Genomic DNA, 20,025 nt, shown 5'->3' on the forward strand with positions numbered 1-20,025 from the left:
AGTAGATAGCCCAATACCCAACAGTAATATTGGCAATTTATACGCAATGTCAATATTAGAAAATGATACAAGCGTCTGCGTGTTGTGTGCAATGTTGTCTCATGAGCTAGCTTGTGCAATACAGCTTGCTTCACTGCTATATCAGAGCCTATCAGGTGTGATACTGCTGAGCCACTGTATCTAAGCCAAGCGGCATAATGACTCAGGGAAATAATCTAATTTGTAATATTCTTACATTTTCTAAGCCTCACTAAAGGTAAAACGATTGATGCGAAAATCATTATCATTTTAAATTTGCATAAATTATAAGATACAATGTTATCAGCTGTATTGTTATCCGAGAACTGCTAAGAATCATTATTATCCAGTCTAATCTACCATATCTGATCTACTATTATCCAAGATGATATCAAGATCTTACTCAGCATTAGGATAGAAGACCCACACAAAGACAGAAGTAAGCTCATACAGGCAGAAAATGATAATGTATAAGCTCTCTCCATAAATTTACGATTTCCTGAGGAGATGAAAAATACATGTAGTGACGTTTAAGCCCTTCAGGACCAGACCATTTTTAGTTTCTGCTTTTCCATTTTTTACTTGCCACATTCAAAAAGCAATACATTTATTTTCTTTTTCCATGGAAACAGAAGTATGAGTGCTTGTTATTCTGTGCAATCTATCAGAAGCTGGAAAAAAAACTTCCAAAAGTGGTGGATTTGACAAAAAAAGTGTGCTTTGTAATTATGGCTTTAACTAAACAGTCCAGATAACATGTTGCCTTTATTCTATAGGTCAGTATGATCTCAGGAATACCAAATATATACAGCTTTATTGTGTTTTTATTGTGTCTGAATACCTAATTCCATTACCTTACCAATACCATTAATTGCATTACCATAATCTGATGCCATAGGTTTTTTATACTTCAGTCTATAGAGCTGTAATTTTTTTTGCAGGACAAGATGACGTTTTCATTTACACCTTTTTGAGAACTGTACAACCTTTATATCACCCTAATATGCATTTTAGGGAAAGGCAGGTTATTTGAAATTTTACAGTTTTTATTTTGTTTTTCTTTATTTGTTAAAAGTTTTATTTTCCATTTTATATTTACTACTTGTTTAGGTGTTTGAACCCTAACAGATGTGATCACTCATGCAATGTAAACATTTACATTAAAGGCGGCCCCCTAATTAAGGACACCCGACTTACAGACAACCCACTGTTAAAGACAGACCCCTCTACCCACTGTGATCTCTGGTGAAGCTCTCTGGATGTTACTATAGTCCCAGACTGCAATGATCAGCTGTAAGGTGTCGGTAATGAAGCTTTATTCACAATCCCTGGTCTCATTACAGCAAAAAAATGTGAAACTTCAATTGTCACTGGGGCAAAAAAATTTTTTGGCAGGGGTTACAGTTATAAAATATACAGTTTTGACTTACATACAAATTCAACTAAAGAACAAACCTATGGAACCTATCTTGTACGTAACCCAGGGACTGCCTGTACATGTTATTCTGAAATCTTCATCTCCATTCTGCCATCAGGTACCATAGGAGTGCCATTATACCTTATCTTATTCCATGTTTAAAGACCCCATGCATACATACATATAAAAGTCAGAAAAACTCACTGCAACCAGAATGAATGATTGATGTATAAGATGTCCCTATATGTTTGCTAGGATTCATTCTATTCTCCCATTTTGGGTTACATGCAGACAGAATAGGAAGTTTGTAAAGAACAGCCATTAGTGGTGAGCTGACACTTATTGAAATTGTATGGACAATTTAAATGTGTTTTCTAGGAATAATTATTGGTTCACTATCAACAGGATAGGACATCAATAGTTAAACGGTGGTGAGCAAACACCCATGACTGCCTCTGGCACTATGTTTTCCTAGTGATGACCTATCTGTATTGACACATCCCCCCCACCCCCTTCACTCATCAGATATACATCAACAGAAATTGCTGGAAAACCCCTTTAAGGCTGTGATAAAAAAAAGGAAAGTTAAGTCTTGGTCATGGAAAACAACAAATGACAGCAATATGCTGTAATTGATTGGAATTACTGGAATTTGAAACAGTCCATTATAAATTGCAATGTCCAATACAAAAAAAAATACATTAAAAAAAATTACAAATCATGGGAATTATATCATAGAAATGATACAGCTTTATTATTATTATTATGTCCTTATTTATTTGTGAAAACATAAAAAAAAAATTACTACTTGGCAGTAAAGCTCCATAGTCCAGCACTGGTCCCAGTCTCTCAGCTTCACATCTACATGTCCTACTGGTTTAAGGGCTTCTAAGATGGACACCAAATATTCCCATGGGAGTCCGGAGCGTTGACGTAAGGAATGTTCCAGACCCAGGGTCTATCTGTAAGATAACACAGGAAAGGTGAACAAGGAACTAAAGCTGTCTGGATCACTGGGGGGCTGGTTGCCTGGAGATCGCACATTGATGGAGATAAAAGAGGCTCCGAGAATAAGAAGGGGGTGGACGCAAAAATGAAGAGGATTTTATGAATAAATCTCAGCATTCAGAGATGAAAAACAGAATAAAACCATGTTAATACAATGGAAGTGCAGAGTCACCACAAATATGAAGGGTACAGCCATGGGACTATGGCAGCAACTCCAAGTATAAGGTTTATCTTAAATATACATTTGTACTTTTTGTTTTCCTAAAAAGTATTGTCATCAATTCTCCTACGTTAGGCAAATTCAAAGTCAATGCAATATATAGTGGGTAGAGAAAGTATGCAGACTCATTTACATTTTTCAGTCTGTTTCATTGCAGCTAAAAAAGTTCTTTATTTGCTCAATGTACACTCTACACCACATCATGACAGAAAAGAAAAACTGAAATATCACATAGTCATTAATATTAATACCCTTTGCTCAGTAGTGAGTAGACGCATCTTAGCTAGTACAACCACGAGTCTTCCTGGGAATGATGCAAGTTGTTCACACCTGGATTTAGGGATCATCTGCCATTCCTCCTTGCAGATCCTCTCAAGTTCCCTCCAGTTCCATGGTGAACGTTTTCAAGTCTCACCAGAGATGCTCAATTGGGTTAGGTCAGGATTCTGGCTGAGCCAGTCAAGAAAAACTGAAATACCACACGGTCAAAAGTATTCAGAACCTTTTTTGTGACACTCATATTTAACTCACACGCTGTCCATTTCCTTCTGATCCTCCTTGAGATGGTTCTACTCCGTCATTGGAGTCCAACTGTGTTTAATGTAACTGTTTAACTGATTGAACTTGGTTAGAAAAGACACACACCTGTCTATATAAGACTTCACAGCTCACAGTGCATGTCAGAGCAGATGAGAATCATGAGGTCTAAGGAACTGCCCAAGAAGCTCAAATGCAGAATTGTTGCAAGGCACAGATCTGGCCAAAGTTAAAGTTAAAGTTAAAGGCTCCTAAGAGCAGAGTGGCCTTCTGAATACCCAGCCAAACTAAGCAGTCGTGGGAGAAGAGCCTTGGTGAGGGAGGTAAAGAAAAACCCCAAGAACACTGTGGCTGAGCTCCAGAGATATATACAGTCACCCCTGGCAGGAATACATTGATAATTATACTCTGGAGAGACTTGAAAAGGACTTTTGCCAACATTTACCATCCAACCTGAAGGAACTGGAGAGGATCTGCAAGAGAGAATGGCAGAAGACCCCCAAATCCAGGTGTGAACAACTAGTTGCATCATTCCCAAGAAGACTCATGGCTGTGCATATATATATATATATATATATATATATATATATATATATATATATATATATGCGCAAATTTAGTGACCAAATATTAGGACAGTAAGCAAAGGGGCCAGTTCATATCTCATCAGTCAGTCAGCAAAAACCACAGTATATGTGGTCAAATACATAGGCCATGTGTAAATGTTATCTCTTTGTGGTGCCCTGGCCTGGAATAGCTAGTGTAAAAAAGGAGGAAATAACCAAGATGTGAACTAGCTCTTACATTGGGCAATCAGAGTGTAATCCTATTTTCTGCTCATTTGGAGGTGGCACTTAATACAAATACATAGTTGTGCATGTTTAGAAAGCTGGAGAATGAGCCCCTTGGCAACTGTTCATCCTGATTCATGAATCAAATAAGGTCACTGGTGACCACTCAACTGTTCACTCGCTGAATTCTATATTAAAGGGGTATTCCAGGAATCAGCATAATTCATATACAAGTGGGCAGTCAAAATATAAGCTAATGTGTAATTAGTTGTTATTTAAAATTTGCTCCCCTTAGCAGTAAATGCTGGTGACATAGACTGTAATGAAGAATTAAAATGCTACTGGCCCTTTAATCAGTCCCCTAATTTCCTCCGCGAGTTCCGTTGCAGGACAGAAGATGGCTGCTGGTCACATGTCCACATCACATGTCCTGTACCTGCCTGGGCAGGTCATGTGATCACCACTACGTTTGGCTGTTGTCGGTTGGTTGCAGTGCATCCAGTATGACCAGTGTTGTTGTGATAGCAGTTACACATCATTACTATGGTAACAGAGCAAGAAAACCTGTTAGATCATCACTGGGAGCAGAGCATAAGTGGTAGGAGGAGTTACTGAGAACTAAAGGATCTTGGGACTTGTAGTTTCCAGTGGCGGCCATCTTAGTGATAACTCCACCTACTTTAGAGAGGCCATACATTTTGTAAATCATAAAATCATATTATTTTAGCTCCGTTTTGTGACTAATGACATTGAGTATTGTTGTATTCATTTATTTATATCATCAAGGTTTTTTGTGTCAGGCGTTCATATTCCCGGAATACCCCTTTAATGCACATTTCTTTTATGTTTCTCTTGTGTGTCAGTCATTACTGTCATTTTGGAATTTTCTTAATGAACCAGGAGGTCCAGGATGTATACAGATAGAGCTGCATCTTAGATGAGAGAGAGTACAAGGCAGAGTTGTGTGTGAACTGCACCCTGTGATGACAGTAGTAACACACTGGTAGTATGATGGAGGTAGTAGTTATACACAGGGGTCACATTAGCTTGTGCACGGTGTGCATGGCATTCATCCAGTGAGTAATTCTCCACCATACAAGACTCAAGGAATGAACAAAGCCTCGTTTTCACACCAATAACATTGCGCTTTTTTTCCACCCACATTTTCAAATTATTCTCTCTTCACTGGTGAGGAGGAAAATTAACCCTAAGCCTGCCGAGTACCAAGTGATGATCTTTCCAGGAAAAACTGCAAGGCCCTCTTGGTGATATCTTTCCCTTAAAGAGCCATATCCACATTTATTTTTAATTTGCATTATGGAAATGTCAGGACTGTGTGAGGGTTCTATGAAGAGATTGAAAGATACTGCTGTTGTGCTTATGGTGATAATGTCCAATTTACTTGTAAATGTCATGACTTAATTACGTCCACTCATATGTGGAGTTATATGTAATGTTAAAGGGATTTTATAGATCATTATTATGTGATCATAGGGGTCGGGGCAAATGGAGCTGGGGGTGGTCAGAGCTGGAAACACATAGTTTGGTCCATGGCATAGGCTTCGCTCTAATAGCAACCAGGGTAGCAGTTACACTACAGACAGACAGAAATGGATGCAAAAAGAAACCACAGCCATGTGCATGAGCCCATAGTAATGAATGGGGACGTGCGCTAGCTGCTGAAACAATGGCTAGAACGTGTCCATATAAAACACTTGTGTGAAAGAACAAGTATATAGCCTCCGGAGCTAAACAAGGATGTTCCTATTCATAAGCTCAAAAACTACATCATTTAGGGGTCTTTAGGGGTACTTTAAATGCTCACACAAACCCTGGCTGCAGTGCTGCATTGTGTGGTATATATGAGCCGTTCCCAAGCACTTCCTTTCTTGGAAAATTAAAAACAGAAGTTTCTCAAATAAATTTTTTTTTCCAAACTTTAAAAATAAATGATAAATGTCATTTTCTTTATCTTTTTCCCCTTTGGTAAGTACAAAATGATGGAAATCTTATTTTCCTCCAAAATACAGGGCGGAGAAGAGACTGAAATGCTTTGTGTGACAGAATCACAAAGCTGAGACATAATGAATTCTCAATGAGAATGCAACCAATTTCCTTCAGACTCTCTCAAAATTGGTGCTCTGTGTAATGCGCTTTCATAATGTCTCTGCTTTTAGAGAATGTACTGCGCTGCCCCCGCCAGGCGAGGTTGTACAGACCCCAGGCTGTGAGACACACTACTCTGTGCCAAATGGCAGATTTCTCCTCTGTTACAATTAATATAGGCCACAAAAACCCAATTGCCAATTACAAGTCCCGACACTAAGGACACAGTACATTAACTTACCGCAATGTGAGGGCCTAAAGTCTATTCTAATACAGGCTAAACTTAATGATGGGATCATGAAAAAGCTCTGCAACTTTTTAATAGATATTTTTTGGGACGATTGCTTGTTGCTCTCAATATTTCTTCTTGCTGTTAGTGAATGGGAACATTCTTATTTGTAGCAATAAAGATAGCAACCAAATACTTCTCACAACTTTGAGAATAATTTCTAAGAAAGCAAGAAAAATGTATTCTGACGTAGTTATCATTAAAGGACAGATCACAGCCATACATGTCTAACATGTCTCTTCCCTATTAGGAAAATGGAGGATGGAGATGGATGTGTGTGTGTGTGTGGGTTGTTGTGTGACAATTGTGCCTGCGGCAAGGTGTCTAATCATTGATTATTAGCCTTAAGATTACAGACCGATGACAGATACAATTTTCAATAACAATGTGCTGAACTGTGGCTGTTATGTTTTGTGCTCCACATCAAAACATTTATCTGGTTGTGTCTTGGACCCTTCATGGGTATTGGACTACTGAGGTGGATCAAGGTAGCAGCCGCTTTGCATTAACATGGGAGGTCAGGGAACCCCCGTTTTCCTGATAGATAATTTTCCCTGAACAGTATAATGGAAATCACACAGTCATTGTGTACATGAGTTTGCCAGAAACTCAGGTACAGGTCATATAACCCTTACCTTTTCCAGTGTATCGCTCAGGGGGTAAATCAAAGGGAACTGGGAATGTTCCTGTAGTAGCTCCCTCATTGGAGTAGATATTTAGTTTCACTTTGAATGTTCCATTAGGGAGGTCCTGCACACAATAAAAGAGGATTTCTGTAAAGCTGACCAATTCAGGAGATCCACCAGCAAAGATGTCAAATATTTCAGACATTTTAGGGTGTCATGTACACAAGGCAAAATAAATAAGATAATGTTCTGCAACCTTATACTATGCGCCATTTCAAAATAATGCGTAACAAATCCACAAACCGGGGGGGCGGGGGCGGGTGCATGGCCGTCGGACAACCCGACTGATTCGGACTAAGCGCAGGATTAAAAATTCAAATTGTTTTGCAAGTCAGGTGAAGAAGAAGAAGGTGAACTCCGGCAGACCTCAGTGGGGAAGTGACACATGCAGGATATCGGGCACACGATCTTAGTGAATCGCACCAGACTTCATCCTTGTTGGACAACGAACCTCGGGGATCACGACAGGACTGGGTAAGTAAATGTGCCCAAAAGTATATTAATGAGTTGCAGACAAAGTTTTATGCACTGTACATAAGCTTGGAGAAGACTTTTACTTATTTCTTTGCAATTTCTTGATACACTGAGTTCTATTTTCCGATAATTTCGAAGTCTTTGTTTGCTCTGAATGCAGTCTGTTGTGCGGTATTATTTACCATTGGTGAGTAAATGATCCGTATTGCATTAAGCTGGGCATAGTATACAGAGATGGTGGCAGAGCCCAGGGATGGTGGCAGGATTGCTCTGAGGAATCTTGCAGTTACTGACGCCCAGGGAATAGATTTGTGAGCACAGCCTCATGTTATTTTTCTACTTATCTCTGCCAGAACCAAGATTTTCCCAATGCTCAATAGGAACACAAACACTGCATATAAAGTGGAGAGGCTGCGTCACCATATCTGAACAATCTGTGATGAAAATAAAATGTGCCCTGCTTCATATCTGTCTGGCGAGGATAGGAAACTATTTAAAGTGACAACACATCTTTATTTGTTGCAATTAAGCAAAAATCAATTGCTGTTTCCAGCAACTGAAGGCAGGGTCTGCCATCATCAATGGGACCAGCTTTACTACCCAATGTATATGGAGCCTCTGGGTTTCCTCCAAGGCAGATGTGCTTTTGTTCTTAGAGAGATAAGTCACCCTCATAAGTACTAGGATGCTGCCTTTTATATACAAGAATACAACAACTATGATACTATTCTTGTAGAAAGGAGGCAGTTTTACTATATTACTGCTCCTATGTATGAGAATAGAATTACAATACAATAGGGAGCAGTATTATAGTAGTTATCGTATCACTTTTGTACACAGCAGCCCTATTATACTAAGCATGTTATTGTAGTGGTAGGATTATAGCAGTTTTTTGTATATATAAGTGTGTTACAGTACATAAATGTGGTAATTAGAGCGAGGACCCTGCACTACCCCTTGAGGATGCTCCCGTTCATGCGTGCTTCTCCAATATGGAGCCTGGGCTGCACTCAGGTGGTGCTCAGCTTGCAGATATAACGTAGAAGATATGATACTCTTTCAAAGAAAATATGAAGCGGCACTCACCATATACGTGTTGGTTCCAATAAACTTCCGCACGTATATGGTGAGTGCCGCTTCATATTTTCTTTGAAAGAGTTACAGTACATAAGCGCAGTATTATAGTAGTTATAGAATTGTTACTTTAAAATTTATGAGGGAAATTTATCATATGCTGACGCTTCTACACCAACGTATGATAGCCGCCACGTCCCCTCTTCTCGCACCGGATACATTAAGAGGCCTAGGCCTCTTGATGTGCCTGGTAGGCGGCAGGCAAAACTACGCCAGGTCTGATGTTGTTTTTCAAAAGAAAGCAGGCACGGGACAGGCACACCCACTCCACCGGCCGCCGCGCCCCTCCATGCCCACATGGCGTGGAGGTGGTGCATTCGCAGTTTTAATCACTGCACAGAATTTGCGATTCAAAACGTAATGGTAAAATTTGGAGAAGTGGTTGTGACCAAAAAGTAATCCTTCAAAACAAATGTTCTCAGGTCTTACATCTCCTTTGGGGAGACACAAAGCATCCACAAAACGAAACACGTTTAAAACTCATATTGTGAAATCCATTCACTGGAGAAAATTCAAGGCCCCGTTAACCAGGCTGGAGCCCTGCGTGACAGTTCTGTGTATTCATACAGAAAAATAAGAAATATCAGTAAATGCAGAATTACAGGGTATTAAGATATAACATACTGTAATTTTCTTAGTGTGAGACCTTAATTCTCCTGCATATGGATGCTGAGTGCATAATGCAGACACTGTAAATAAAGGCTCTCAGAAGGCATCTAATGAGCAGAAGAGCTGTTACACAGTCAATGGCATTTAATGATACCTAGAAGGTTTAACGCATCATGACCTTGCAAGCCGATATACAGCACACACAGCGTTTACCAAGCTCACCGTTAGGCAGCTCCACAAAATAATACACAGGAACCACTTATGTGTTCTGCAATCATAAAGTCTGCCCCATAGATCAAGTATAAAAATTACATGCTTCCAGGAAGCCGCCGCAGCATTAGTGACATTTAGTCATACAGTGTTTAACCTGAAACTGCTCTGACCTGTATCACACATGGGGCAGAGATAAAAAAGAATTATAACTAAGAAATCTTTGAAATAGAATGTGCCTGTTCCATCTAGAAGCAAAGGCAGAATAAAATATAATTGCTTTTGTACAGAAAAGATAAATAAATCCAATTCAAATAATAACTTTTTATTTTGTTGATGTCACCGCTGCTCTCTAGTGAATGGATATACTGTATTCTCAGTGATGTCACTGCTGCTCTCTAGTGATGGATAGGCTGTATTCTCAGTGATGTCACCGCTGCTCTCTAGTGAAGGATAGGCTGTATTCTCAGTGATGACACTGCTGCTCTCTAGTGAATGGATATGCTGTATTCTCAGTGATGGCACTGCTGCTTTCTAGTGATGGATAGGCTGTATTCTCAGTGATGTCACTGCTGCTCTCCAGTGATGGATAAGCTGTATTCTCAGTGATGGCACTGCTGCTCTCTAGTGAATGGATAGGCTGTATTCTCAGTGATGTCACCGCTGCTCTCTAGTGATGGATAGGCTGTATTCTCAGTGATGTCACTGCTGCTCTCTAGTGAATGAATAGGCTGTATTCTCAGTGATGTCACTGCTGCTCTCTAGTGATGGATAGGCTGTATTCTCAGTGATGTCACTGCTGCTCTCTAGTGATGGATAGGCTGTATTCTCAGTGATGTCACTGCTGCTCTCTAGTGAATGAATAGGCTGTATTCTCAGTGATGTCACTGCTGCTCTCTAGTGATGGATAGGCTGTATTCTCAGTGATGTCACTGCTGCTCTCTAGTGATGGATAGGCTGTATTCTCAGTGATGTCACCACTGCTCTCTAGTGAATGAATAGGCTGTATTCTCAGTGATGTCACTGCTGCTCTCTAGTGATGGATAGGCTGTATTCTCAGTGATGTCACTGCTGCTCTCTAGTGATGGATAGGCTGTATTCTCAGTGATGTCACTGCTGCTCTCTAGTGATGGATAGGCTGTATTCTCAGTGATGTCACTGCTGCTCTCTAGTGATGGATAGGCTGTATTCTCAGTGATGTCACTGCTGCTCTCTAGTGAATGAATAGGCTGTATTCTCAGTGATGTCGCTGCTGCTCTCTAGTGATGGATAGGTTGTATTCTCAGTGATGTCGCTGCTGCTCTCTAGTGATGGATAGGCTGTATTCTCAGTGATGTCGCTGCTGCTCTCTAGTGATATGTTTAACTGAGGATGCACTGTATCCATTCACTAGAGAGCAGTAGTGATATCACTGAGAATGCATTCTCATATACCTTAAGCTGCATTATTATTATTATTCCTTTAGTGACTTTCTGTGCTTTCTGAGCAGTGACTTGTCCCACTTGAATAGAATAACAACAGAGAGGAGACCACAGCTGTTCCAGATAAAGACTTACAAAAGCAGATGGCAGGAATAAGACCCCCAGTTCATAGGACCGGATAAACAGTTGGGTCCCCTGTTTCTCCAGAGATCCCCAAGCAGCTTTGGAAAGGTTTGCACTGAAACAAACAAAATAAATACAACAGTGAGACAAACAAAACCAGGGTGAATAGAAGCTCTAAACCAAAAACAATGCAACATTTTAGCTAAATCTGAACTTTTGAATACAATTGTTAATCATTTTGTGCACATTTTTATTATGCAGTGTTTGAACTTTGTTTTGAAGTAGAAGTAGATGATAAAGCAAAGTTTTTCCGTAGGAGATTTCATGTGGTGGTGTGTCCAGTAAGGCACCATATACAATCTTTCTATAATCAATCATTACTTGAAGGAACCTGCCAGCCCTGCATCTATCCATATATGCTGCAATGTTTTATCACTAAAAGGTCATTTGCATTAGGTTCGGTCAATGCACAACACGACATTCTGTCAGGCACAATGAAACGCATTGGGCTCATGTTCCACTCAAATCATTGTAAAAGTCAAACCAAGACTTTGCTGTGATAAAACACATTTCCCAGCAGCGCGCCCCACTGCGCCAGCTCAGGCTGAAAAATAGCCTCAAGGCTCCAGAATCTCAAGTGTGGGTCCCCTTCAAGTTAAATGAATTCCTGAGTATATATTATGCAACAAAACAGAGGTCAATGCACAGGTAAAGTATTGCATTATCATTTGCCTTCATGACTGGCTCAGGATACTGTCATACTAGTCCCTACGTATATCCGCTATGTTACTCATTGCAAACCAAGATCCCAGAGGTATGATATATTTGAATAAAAGTAGTATCAATTACATTGCAGCTTAACCTCTTCAAGACCAGCTGTCCCTTAGAACCAAGTATTTTTTTTACACCACACCTCTAGAAAAATACATTTTTCACTGTTACTTTGGCATAGCTGTAATGAGGAGTTTTTGCAGGATGGAGCCACATCTGAATAACTTTTATTGACACTCTCTATGGGAGGATGGAATAAAACCTGTAATTCCACCATGGATTTTATGGTTAACATTTTTGTCTAAGAGTCATAAATAACATATTACGGTACTTTGAATATGGTGTTAGCATATGTGTAGAGGATTTCTCTATGTTTTGGACAGTTTTCTGAAATAAAGAAATGTCTTTGTGTTTCAACCATCTACACCACCCTTACTTTTTATTTTCTAGAGTTTTCTTTTAATAACATTTCTTTTTAATAGCTTAGGATATTATATGTACCTTAATTTTTTTTGTTTTTTTTATTGTATTTATTTTTTTTCCAAAATAAAAGCATTTGTGAAAAGACAAAGAGGTTATTTATATTTTTGCCTTATCATTTTTAAAGGGAACCTGTCACCACAAATACAGCCACTGACAGGTTCCCACAGAGCCCAATTAACTAGAAGACATCCTTCTTTTAGCTAAAAATGGTTTTCCCCACATCCCTGGCATACAGTCAGATGGAGCGGGGAGTCGGAGGGGCGTGTCCTGCCAACCACAGAAATTACATCATGCCTTCATAGATTTCTACTCCTTCCAATGCCTCCATGTAGACTGATGTGATTTTTTTTGTGATCAGATACGTACATGAGGTAGAATTTGCATGTTATTGGATTAAATCACCCTGGTCACATGACATGAAGTGCTGAATGTTGAGAATGAGGCATGGGGAGGTTCCCCTGGACTTGGCCAAGCAGAACACGCCCCCTCCACTCTATGCTCCACCTGCCTGTATGCCAGGTAAGATAAAGTTGATTTTATGGGGAAGGGGAACAATCTTTAGCCAGCGCAATCCTAATCCATAGCAGGAGACCCCTCTTTGCCGGGCAGTTTAACTCCTTAACCGCCACAATTGAGTCTGAATGCGGCAGCTAAGGAGAGATAGAAGAAATAGGGTTCCCTCTGTCTCTCCCCCGACCCCTGCCGTGCAATTTATATAGCACCAATCTAAACGTTACCTTTCCAGCAATAATCCTCTTTTGATTGAGGAATAAAAAAAAGTTATAGTTTCGCCATATTTTGAGAGCTAAGGCAAATGCGATTTCCTTAAAAAGGCGTTTTTATTTGCTAAAGTTGTAAAATATAAGAAAACCTGTACATCTCCTTAATCGTACTAGCCTATAGAATTATTGTTTCATGTTTATTATACTATACAGTGAAATTCGTGAATGTTTTAATAAAAAAACAATTGGTAAAACAGCCATATTCTGTGTGGTTATAGGAAAGAGTTAATAACTTTGAATCATCAAGCTATTATTACCATTGGAAAATACAAATCTTACCGCAAAACACAAGCCCTCATATGCCCATGTCAGATAAAAAAAAAATTAATGTCCTGAAGGCCATTTTACGCCAAGTCCTTAAGGTGTAAATTCCATCTTAATGGTCCCTTTATCAATTTCTCCAACCCCCCTCACATACTTGGCAACTTGGTATCAAGCCATATGCCCCTTATTTCACATACCTTATTGACCAAGTGTATTACTTTTGCTCACAAGGGCTACATCAGCTCAACATTAATTTCATAAAAGAAATTCACTAATATTTTACAAAGAATAAGAATCTTTATTTACATTCATACATAAAATAACGTATACAGATAGAATTTGTAAAACTTCACATGCAGTTCTGGAAATGGAAGTGAATAAAGGTGAGGTATGATAAGACACAAGTATTTGCCAAGGTAATACTGTAAATATTTTGCTCAATAGTCAAATTTTTAGAGTGTACATTACTGGACTGAGAGATCCAGAATGGATGTTTCCAGGATAGGGTTTTACATGAGCGCATGCAAAGGTGGAAACATATTTTGAATTACACAATGAGGACCCTGCTTACAAAAAGTTATAATATTTGAGACCACAAGTGGTAAAAGTGCTAGTTAGTTCCAGCCGTCTTATAATGAATAAGATAGCAGGCATTTGTTAAAGAAGCTACAGATGCAAATGTTGTAAAAAAAAGGGGGTTAGCTTCTAATAAATAATGGATGGGTGAACATTAACTTAGGGAGAGTAAATGTAGAAGAATTTTGATCAGTCATGTGGAATCTGTTTGTTCAGAATAGAGCATTCCAGAAAACAGCTATGGCTGGAAAACTATTTAAAAAAAGCACAATACACAGAAAGAAAAGAGCAGATTATGGATGTTTTTAAGATACAGGTGACATAACCATCTCTGCTGTGATTGGTGGATAATACAGTGTGTGCCCATTTAATAAGAAGCCACTTATGTCTACCCGCGAACACTGAAAAAAATCGTCTGTGAGAAATGGATGCGAACATCTGTTTTGCATCAGTTTTCATGAACTAAATTCTATGAGTGATACGAGAAAAATGGTTCAGACAAAGACATGCTCTACTGTTTTACAGATTGGTCGTGCAGTCCATTAAAGTAACAGCTGTGGACACTGATCCATTAAAAAGTATTACATTTAATGCAATCATATGTTATGTGCATCTCCCTAATGCAGACATTTTCAATAAAAAAAGTGATTGATTTACAATCACTCGTGAGAAAAAAAAAAATAACTTCCCATTATGGGACAACATCTTCATATGAATTTATTAAAGATCTAAAACATTGCATCCTAAAAGAATGATCAGATTTTTATCAGTATAACCAGGCGCCTTTAAGAGACTCACATGCCTTGAATTCTGCCTGACATTTCAAGACATTAAAGAAAAGACAAGAGGCCACAATTAACCCCTTAAGGACAAGTTCACATAACGGGATGCTAGCTTTCCTATGCGGAAGAAGCCTTGCCGGCGAAACCCTGAGTCGGGCGGATAGAAAGCTAGCGTCCCGTTATGTGAACTTGTGATATGCGCATTTTAATTGACTCTTGTGAGTATGATTAACTGAAATAAATTTTTACTTTGTTGGAACGTACCACACCCTCTGCCTGCATATTTTCTTCCAGCTACAAATATAATTAAAGGAGGATGATGAGAGTGCGATGGTGCTAGTCTGAATGGTGACATACTTTCAGCAGGAGAAACTGAGGATTGGTGCTGTTCATCGGTGGTTTAAGATGGAATAGCGAATAAGAAGGATAATATTGGGAGCGCCGGTCATAGTGAAATTATTTTCTCTATTTCTGTGGACTGTGAGAAAATATTTGAGATTGGGGGGAGCTAAGTTCATATCATATTGCTAGGTCTGCAGGTGAAATCAACGAAATACCTGAAGATGTGAAATGATCCATCCTAATCACACATTGTTACCATGATACATAATCGCAGAATACTGATGTCTTGTGCCTCAAGGACTTCAAGATGAGGAATATTTTAATTCATAACAAACAGTCTGTATTTCTCCATTGTGTTGCTATGGTAACAGTTACATAGTTTATATGGTTGAAAAAAAGACACATGTCCATGAAGTTCAACCAAGGAATGGATTGGATGAGGAAGGGATTTAAGGTAAACAATTCGATATAACATAACACTTCAATACAACATAACCATGAATGTTATTGAGGTGTTAGAAGGCATCTTGACCCTTTTTGAAGCTCTCTGCTGACTCTAATGTGACCAGCGCCTAAGGGAAGATTATTCAACAAATTGACAAATCTGACAGTAAAGAAGCCCCATCACCTCAAAACTGGACAGCATATTCCAGGTGAGGCGGAAACAATGCCTTATACAGTGTTAATATTACATCCCTATCCTAGTACACCCAGGGACTCAGATTTACTCCCCCAAGGACATATGTTGTCTTTGGATTATTAGCCCCCAAGTGCATAATCTTGCATTTATCCAAATAGAAACTTATTTCCCAAGTGTATAAGCAAACACACAGCTCGGTGTCATCTGCAATAATACACAGTGCTATTAATTCCTGCCTCTATATACTTAATAAATATATTAAATAGTATTGGGCCAAGCACACAACCCTGGGGTGCACCACTTATAACTGGTGACCATCCCGAGTAGGAATCATTGACCACAACTGTCTGGATACGATCCTTCAGCCAGTTCTCAATCCAATTGCAAATAATTCCTGCCAAACCAATAGACCTTATTTTACCCATCAGACATCTATGAGGGACACTGTTGAAGGCTTTTGCCAAAGTCCAAGAACACAATATCCACAGCAGCTCCTCCATCCAGGCATCTGCTCACCTCTTCATAAAAGCAGATCAAGTTAGACTGACAACTTCTATGCTAAGTAAACCCATGCTGGATGTCACTTATTATGCCATGTAATATCACATTCTCCTGTATCTAGTGTTTTAGTAAACTTACAGTTTTTTCCCCACAATGGAAGTTAAGCTTACAGGTCTGTAATTGCCTGGCAAAGTTCTAGAGACATTTTTAAATATTGGCACCACATTTGCCTTGCGCCAGTCAGATGGTAATTAGGGAATCTCTGAAAATTTTAGACAGTGGCACAGCAATAACAGAACTGAGTTCTTTAAGATCTCTGGGTTGTAACCCATCTGGTCCAGGAGCCTTGTACACATTTATTTTATTCAGCTTGGATCATGTCTACATTCCATTCAGTCAGTCTAGTATATTACAGGCTGCATCACCTGTAATACCCATTTAGTATCTCCGCCTTCTATTGGTCTCTAGGCACTGAAGCCCCATTTTCAGAATATAGGGGTCCCAAATGTTCTGACCTATTTTTTTTTTTTTTGCATTTACTTAAATTATTTCTTGGGATTTGTTTTGCTATCTTTGGCCAATTGTCTTTCATTTTGTATTTTGACCGATTTTCTTTCCTTACAAATTTTGGTAAGTGTTTTGTAGTTATTGAAGGTTTCAGGTGACCCTTTTATATTATTAAACTAGATCAGTTCCTTTGAATGCTCGGAGCAGTATGGCTGCAAGCATGACTACAATAAGGGTTGTCACTTAGCTTTTCTAAAAATCGAGAATATGCTGTGATGCTTAAAATGAGAGGTGTTAGACAAATGTGTCATGCACAATCCTAGAAAAGCCTTATATTTCTACAGCAGGTATCAATATAATTCTTTGCACAGGTCTCAGCTGTCTGGACAACACTTAACTTCTATTTATTCTCCTGGCATTCATAGATATATGTAGCAACATGCTTTTAAGAGCTGCCACTGCTGTGCCAGATGAAAGCCTGTTATGAAGATGGTGACAGAAAACCAAGATCTGACTTTGTGTACCGTCCTAATGCATTATGATTGCATTGTCTCCTTCCAAGAAAAAAAACAAAAAAAACTACACAATCTGTTGTTTTTTAACCTACAGCCACCATTAATGCTCCCACAAAGCATTCCCAAACCTCTGAATTGTAGATTTACTGATCTCTCTCATTGTTACAAACTTCTAAATCATTGTAAAGCCTGAAAAGATTTGTCATGCAGTATCTAGGAAAAAGAAATGGACTGTAAGCAAAGGACAGGTCAAGAGCTGAACACCCAGTACATTAAGAAATACATAAAGTGAGTAATATACATAGTGTGCATTCATATCTTACAAAGCAGCTTGTGATGTCATCAGTGGAGCTGGGCCTAGATACAGCACATATACAATGGGCTGAATACACTATTCATATAATACATTCCCTGACTATAAAGCCTATAAGAGACATTGAGGGCTCCCTTACACCCTCCACCCACCTGAGGTCGGAACTGATGCCGGAGCCTCAACATAATCAGCTGCTTGTTGCTAAGAAACCCACGCAGCGTTCCATGTGCTCCCATTAATTGCCATGGAGTATTATCCGCAGAGAGAAATAAAAATTCTTTAAAGGGACGAGAACCGCAAAACATTGTACAAAGCGGCATCACAAGCTCCCTGCAGCAACTTGTTCTTGCCACCCACTAAAAGTCAACATCAATCATATTCAAAGTTGCACTATTCTGCTGATTGTTTCACAGCATCCACCTATTACATTATTTATCATGTACCAATTCTGTGTTGGGCTACATTCACACTGCCACATGGGGGATGTATATACGGCGACGTAAATACGTCCGATATACATCCTCCATAGACGGCAATGGGCACACGGTGGCCTACGGGAGCGGTATGGTGCAGCACAAGTGCGGCACCGTACCGCTCCGTACCCCGTAAAAAGATAGGACATGTCCTATCTTTTCCCGTATTACGGTGCTGTGCGCCATACATCCCTTTGGAGAGGGGCGGGTTACTGGCCCTGATTAAAGGGCCAGTAACATTTTAATTCTTCATTACAGTCTATGTCACAGTATTTTCTGCTAAGGGGAGCAAAATTGTAAATAACAACTAATTACATATAAGCTTATATTGTAGGACCCATTTGTATATGAAATATGCTAATTCCTGGAATACTCCTTTAACCTTCATAACGTAAACATGCACTATGAGATACACTTGCTGCTATTACATTATCAATATCACAAATATTACATTATTTATCATGTAATGATCCAGCGTAACATCCTGTATTATACTCAAAAGCTAAACTTCTGATCTGCTGGTGGGGTCCTCAAGTCCATACAGTATATTAACTATGAGCTACACTCAGTGCTCTGCTGGCATTATTGATGCACACATACTTACATAATACTTCAGAGCTGCACTCACTATTCTGTCATTGTAGGAATTGTGTACATACATTATAAGCATAATAATCGATGTGAGTAATATTAGTCACATGGATGTAGTAATTTAGTCTATATGGAGAAAGGTGCTACAGTCAGCTATAACGGCTGATAACAGGAAACAGTAGTCATAGATCGATTGAAGGTATAGCATTTGTGCAAGTAAATGAACTTAAATCCTAGCAGTAATTAGTCATCTTTCTGTGAAGTGATTTTCCCAGAAAAACAAACAAACAATCTCCCTATAAAATAAACATGTCCCTATCCCCCCACAAAGAGATAGTCAATATGAAAATCAGAGCACTGAAAAGTAACCTTGGCCATGGACTCCTAGCAACAACCCCTTCTTTCAATGAACAGATTTAATTTGTCATTTATTTTTTAATTAAATTAATTTTAAAACAATCAAAAAAAAAAAAGACAAAATAAAATAAAAACCCTAAACATAAACTTCAATGGGAGACTGCAGCACTATGGAAACTTGTAATAAGAGGAATGCTCCAAACCCACCGAATCACAATCCAGTGGTGACAACTGTTTACATAATGAGCAATAATACAGCGAAAAAGTGCACCAACTACAAAAATGTCTGTTCTTAGGTCCCGGCACCCAAGACCAAAATTTTACATTTAAATTTTTTCCATGTGATAAAATGTTACTCTGAAAAAATACCTATACCAAAAAAAGACCTACTCACAAACAGCTGTATCTTCTAGACTCCAATTGTCACTGGGGCCAAATTTTTTTTTTGCTTGCATCTACAATTATAAAATATACAGTTTCGACTTACATACAAGTTCAACTTAAGAACAAACCTCCGGACCCTATCTTGTACGTAACCCGGGGACTGCCTGTACATGTATTAAATGTTCTCAATCACTATCTTGATATGTAAAAGTGAAACCTCATGGTTCAAAAAAAACTCATAACTCAAAACTTTTATCTCATAACCCAGTCATTACTCTCCATAAATGGCAGGAGATGGAGGGTCATGTGATCTTTAACTTTCCATGACCAAACTACCTTCCAGGACCTTATTATAGTATTAATGAATCCTCTGAGCAATGAGATGCTTTGTGCTGTCAATGTGCTTAGATCAGGGTACAGGTTTATTTACACACTTTTATTTATCTTTTGAACATTTTACTAGAATCTGACAAATGAAAAAAAAGAGAGATGAGACAGATCAGAGATGAGAGATGATGAGATCCAGGAGATGGATATAAAACACAGTGGGGCAGATTTATCAAGCTGTCTGAAAGTCAGAATATTTCTAGTTGCCCATGGCAACCAATTACAGCTCAGCTTACATTTTACCAGTGCTCATGAATATTTTAAAGGGGAGCTGTGATTGGTTGCCAAGGGCAACTAGGAATATTGCTAAATCT

General features: G+C 38.9%; 1 protein-coding gene across 2 annotated transcripts in view; it reads right to left on the reverse strand.

Moving 5' to 3' along the window:
* Positions 1-858: 858 nt before the first annotated feature.
* TDP1 (tyrosyl-DNA phosphodiesterase 1) overlaps positions 859-20,025 on the reverse strand; it is a 47,441-nt gene continuing 28,274 nt past the window's right edge. Inside the window, exons 14-16 of one of the 2 annotated variants that reach the window (XM_072116684.1) lie at positions 11,056-11,158; positions 7,022-7,136; positions 859-2,397 (exon numbers count right to left, since the gene is read on the reverse strand). In XM_072116684.1, coding sequence (XP_071972785.1) covers positions 2,324-2,397; positions 7,022-7,136; positions 11,056-11,158 — 292 coding nt within the window. In that variant the 3' untranslated portion in view covers positions 859-2,323. The remainder of the gene's footprint in view (positions 2,398-7,021; positions 7,137-11,055; positions 11,159-20,025) is intronic. The other variant, XM_072116685.1, reaches the window with a different exon arrangement.

This window comes from Engystomops pustulosus, chromosome 7, assembly GCF_040894005.1.
Source record: "Engystomops pustulosus chromosome 7, aEngPut4.maternal, whole genome shotgun sequence".
Taxonomy (NCBI): Eukaryota; Metazoa; Chordata; class Amphibia; order Anura; family Leptodactylidae; genus Engystomops; species Engystomops pustulosus.